Source organism: Parasteatoda tepidariorum, chromosome X2 (assembly GCF_043381705.1).
Source record: "Parasteatoda tepidariorum isolate YZ-2023 chromosome X2, CAS_Ptep_4.0, whole genome shotgun sequence".
NCBI classification, from domain to species: domain Eukaryota; kingdom Metazoa; phylum Arthropoda; class Arachnida; order Araneae; family Theridiidae; genus Parasteatoda; species Parasteatoda tepidariorum.
In genome coordinates, this window is record NC_092215.1 from 45,090,062 (window position 1) to 45,095,546 (window position 5,485).

Here is a 5,485-nt window from a genome sequence, read left to right on the forward strand (position 1 = left end):
TGGGAAACATCCCTGAGGATGATCCGAAGATATGCCGTCACAATTTTGATCCTCTGCAGAGGGGATGGCACCCCCGCTTCGGTAGCCCAACGACCTGCACGCGAAGTCAAGCACTTTACGGTAGAACAGTTTAACGAGGACCAATACCGCTGACCCTCGGCCCTACACAGACTGATCCAAGTGGTCACCCACCCGCACACTGACCGTAGCCAGTGATGCTTGACTTCGGTGATCTGCTGGGAACCGTGTCGTAACGATCAGTCCACTGCGGGACGTGACGTAAATGAACTACAACAACAACAACTGTAACTTTGCACTTCCGAAAATGTAAATTAAAATGGACAATTTATTTTTCTTACAATAATTCTAGTTTCGTAACATAATGTACCAGTGGAACAAGCGACGAAAAATTTTTCCTATTAATTCTGCATATTTGATATCTACATTTCCAGCTACGCGAACCGTCTCGAAAACAACGTTTGCCAGTATTTAGAAAATCTGTATTTTGGAAAAACTTTGAAAAGTAAAATGAATTAAACGAATGAACATGGAAAAGTAAAGAAGAATCGCTACATGAAATCATAGGGACAGTGAACATTTCAATCGTACAGTTTGTACAATCCAATTCAGAGATCTGAAGTGAAGGAAGAAATCCGCGCTCTGTGTATCTTTCTTTTGATTTACCACGTTTTACTGGTGCCGCGTTGCAACCGCGTGGTTTTGGGAATAAATGTTGTGGATGAATGTATGCATGCGGTGATATTAGTTATTTTAGCTACTGTTTGCCATTCTTTATTTCTTCAATAATTCGATCCTGTTCATCTAAGTTTACACAATGATCGAGTCAAGTTTATTAACACCATCGTAAGTATCATAATTTGCCAACGTGGAGTGGATATTAATATTATAATTGACAATTAATTATGACAGTTTGTCTTTGAATGCTCCAAGATAAGCAATCAGATCTAAAAATCTGACTTACTTATAATTACCTTTCAAAGATAATAATATTTTATAATGTTTCCTATTGAAAAAATGTGTACGTGCTCAGAAGTGTAATGTGAAGATGGGTGCATATTTGTTTTGGTGAAATTTTTTTTTTTTTTACACATGAGTTACAGGAACTGTTTTCTTTTGGAATTATTGTTCTGTCATTCAAGTTTTAATTCAGAATAAGTTTCGTAGATTAATCTGATTAAGTTTTGTACGAAGATTTGTTAATATGACGATTATATGATTGGTTTTCCGAGTGAATCCCAGCTGTTCCAAAACTTGCATTTTCAACAAAATAACTCCCTACTATTCAACCTAGCTGTACTCCTAAGTTTATAGTTCTACGGAAATTTGTGATATTTAGACCTAAGCGCCTAACATCATTAATCACATCCAGCACAATTTGATCCGCTTATTTATTGTTATAAAACTGGGCGAGTTCCCTGGCTTGGAGTTAGCTCGAATATTTTCTTAAACTCCGGTTCAAAAACTGCCTTAAAAGTTTAATTAGTTTAAATCTTGTGAGATGAGTGGAGTTATTTTAATCCAAATTATTTTTAAATGCATTAGCTGTATATTTATGGCGATTTTTTCCAAAAAAAAACAAACTTTATTTATACATTTAGAGATCAATCTGATTGTTGCATTTTGAACAGCATGATCAAACCATGTGTAGTAAAAATGTTCTCCAAGTTTCTAACAAATTGTGAATTTTATTATTCTTTAAGATTTTTACTGGTCTTGTTGTAGTTTGCTTTCCAAATCAAATTATTTGAAGTATTGATAAGATAATTATTAAATAAGGACTAATTCCTCCTTTACATAGAAACTGGATCCTTGAAAAGTTAGCAAGTTTGTTTACTTTTAAGAATTGAAGAATTTGCAGCCTGCTCTAAAAGCTCTGTAGCATAACTCACCTATTTGCGGAAGTATTTTGGAGTAATTTAGTTAGTTTTATTCTAAATATGATAATTTTATTTTAGATTTGTAGATAATTAGATTCCAGCTCGACACTGGACCTTTCTCAAAATTCTTGGTTTTTTCATAACAGTAGTTTTCTGTAAATCCATATTTTGTACTCCACAGAAAATATTTGATAATTTTATTAGTTTATAATAAAGTATAGGGTTTGTGGTAGTTTTAAATATTTTTCTTTCTAAATTTTTAACTTATTTTCAAAAACAAATGTATTAATAAATTTTTTAGAAGTGGTGATCAATATTTTTTTAGTTAATTCTTTTCTTAGTTCTCTATTCTTTATATTTTTCTCTTTGGTCTTTTTTTTCTCCTTGAAATTAAAAGTACTATTTTTTCAATAAAATCTAACTATAAGTTATTTTCTTGGCTGTTGTGTTATACTAGGGTAGATAATAAGAATTTAAGTCACAGATCTGTAAACCAGAAATTAAAAAAGATTAGTTCGTACACCTTTTCATTGCGTCATTTACTTATAGATTTTTATTTGAAAAAAAAAAAATTTTTATGAATGTGAATGAAAAATTGCAATCTGTAATGTTCTCAATAATAATGAAATATGCTGTCTTAGTTTAGAGCAATAACTGTGGCAAAAACTAAAAATAAAAAATAGTATGCTATCTCTCAATGTCTTTTACTCATCTTTGATGCCATTGATTATTTCAAGATTGTCTGCAACAAATTTTAGTGATTCCAGACCACAATTAATTGCAATTTCTGGAACCCTCACAAAGATTCTGACAGATTGTTCTTAGTATTACCACTTGCTTGAAGAACCCAAAGAAATAGATATAATTCAATACTTCCTACCAGTCAAATTACAATTCAGAATGTTTACCATTTACTTATTATATTCAATATTTCTTTTAATTCTGAAAGAGGTTTTTTGATTACAAATAATGTACAGTAGGGAACCGATTATCCGGAACGATTGAGTCACTATTCCGGATAACTGATTTTTCCGGTTTTCTGAATCGCTACAAAAAGCCGTTTTTTTATTGTTAAACCCAACTAAAAAAAATTTTTTTTTAGGAAATAATCTTGAAAAGAAGAAAAAACGAAGTAATACACTAATGATTATTTCCAAAATGATGGTAAGGTGAACATCTTTCAAAAAAGAAAGAAAGATTCTAAAATCTTATAAGGAAAAAAAAAATTTGTTTAAAAAATGGCGGGAAAATTTATCGAATTTCGTTCCGGTTTTCTGATTTCCGGATAACGGGTTCTGTACTGTATTTATATTTTTAATTATGAAAGATTGACAAAATTATGTAAAAAATATTTTAGATTTTATGGGGGATATTTCCCTATCATGGTATGCCGCACCATTTACATTCACCAAGGTGCTAAATAGATTTTAATCTTGTAAATTTTTAAAAAAAAATTTAGAGGTTTGCTTAGAGGTGGGTACAAGTTGGACCCTTATGAGTTATTCCACTTCTATGTTTTTTTTTTCTTTTTCTCTTGAGCTCTTGCCCAGAAGTTGTGAAGGCTTGGCAAATATTTGACTGCAGATCACAATATAGAAATTTTCCAATCATATTTTTTTCCTTGTAAAATGATTATTTTTGCTGTAGTATTACATGAAAGCTAAATATAGTTTTGATATTAATGTAATCAAGTGATTTTTTTAATGTAAATATTACAGAAAATAATTAATAATTTCTTAATCAAATGAAAGATAAGAAAAAGTTCTATAGTTTACTTAGTGCATTAATTTTTTTATAAAAGAAATCAAAAGCGCTTTTTTGCAGTTTCATTCTTACTGGGCTTTTTTGTTATATCTTAGAATTATTTTGGTCCTAATTAATCTAAATTAAATTTGATTAATAGTCAGGGTTTAAAGTATGAAATACCACTGAATATGTTTTGAGATATTACTGTGTTTTGGGTGCTAAAGTTAGTTGAACATAGTTTTCGATTTTTTTATGTCTAATTACATTAACTAAAAATTTTACAAGTGTAATGAAAATTTTTTTATTTTATTTTCTAGGTTGATAAATGATCTATATATGGAAGGGCCTTTTCAAGATGTTATTGAAAGTGACGATTTTATGTTCAAATATGATGAGTATGTTTTTGAAATTTTTTTATCGACGAATATGATAATTGTTTTTAAAATCTTATCCACAAAGTTTGTTCTAATATATTTTGGATATGATGAAATTTTATTTATATTTATTCTTTGTTCAGAATTCTTTAAGCTGTTAATTAAACAATTATAAAATATAGTTATACATAGTTTCACCTCAAGTTGGCACTGGAGAAAGGATATGCAGCCGTTGTCATAGAAACTGGGTTTTAAGTTGGTTCAGCGCACAAGGTAGCAAAAAAAAAAACAGGAAGTGGCCAATATTGGCATTACCGAAAAGTGTTAAATTTTTTTTTCCAACAAGAATTCCATTTTGAACAAAATATAGAAAAGAATAAAATTTTTTAAAAGCATTTAGAAGTAAGCTGGTTTCTTATTATGATTTTTTAAAAATAGATATCCTTATAAATAGATATTCAACTAAACAAAGCTAATTTTAAACTAAATTTATTTTTGATTAAATCTAATAAAATGCATAGATGCTCATACTTTGCTTTACATACTTATTTTTCTATGCAACTTTTTATTTTTAGATTTATGTACATTAATTACATATGTGTTTATGGGAGAGGGATGTTTGTGAGATATTTTCAGTTCTTTTCTTTTAAAAAAGTTTTTTTTTTTTCTGAAATTTTTTTTTGTTATAAAAGTGATTTATTATTCTGAAGTATATTTGCTTCTATTATACAACAGAATAAAAAAAGAATACCAATTAAGCAATGCACAGGAAAGAAAGCAAAATAAGAACTGCAATTAGACAATATAGCAATGGCAAGGAGACTCTCAAGAGCTGGCTGACCACCAGGGCAAAAACATATCCAATACGCTGATTCCTCAACATTAGAAACTAATTCATTCCCAAACTTAAACACCACCTTAGTGAAAAGGTATTTTTAGATTGAATTCATGTTTCAACATAAAACTTTCTTACTATAAAAAATTTTATATTTGTACGTGCATTTAAACTAATAAATTCCTCAACTAATTACTTTTTAAAGGCGTATTACATTTCCTATCTTTCTTTGTAGTGCCAACTTGAGGTAAAATGAAGTATAGATATAAACCTTAATTCCAATTCTATATTAACTAAAACTAGCAGGGTTTGAAAAAACCCGGGGATTTTTGAAAAAACCCAACCCACCTGGGTTTTATTGAAAAAACCCGGGGAAAATTGGGTTTTATTTGAAAAAACCCGGGGAAAATTGGGTTTTTTCATTTAGTGCTCATAAATTTTACTGTGAAAATATTTTTATTTATTAAATAGAGTTGTATAAGTAAACACTAAAATTTCATCTGACTTTTACCTGTAATAAAATTAAACTGGAATAAATATTTAATGGTCTTCCATGTTTTTATAATACGATTAACAGAAAGTGAAATTAAAATTACGTATAATTATAAAGAGTATCAGTTATTTGCCCCTTT

The 5,485-nt window shown here is 29.3% G+C and overlaps 1 protein-coding gene across 1 annotated transcript in view; it reads left to right on the forward strand.

Moving 5' to 3' along the window:
* Positions 1 to 653: 653 nt before the first annotated feature.
* LOC107454980 (protein FAM199X) overlaps positions 654 to 5,485 on the forward strand; it is a gene marked incomplete in the record, with an annotated part of 19,160 nt that continues 14,328 nt past the window's right edge. The window contains 2 exon segments of the mRNA XM_043049505.2: positions 654 to 864; positions 3,962 to 4,039. Of these exon segments, the coding sequence (XP_042905439.1) occupies positions 836 to 864; positions 3,962 to 4,039 (107 nt within the window).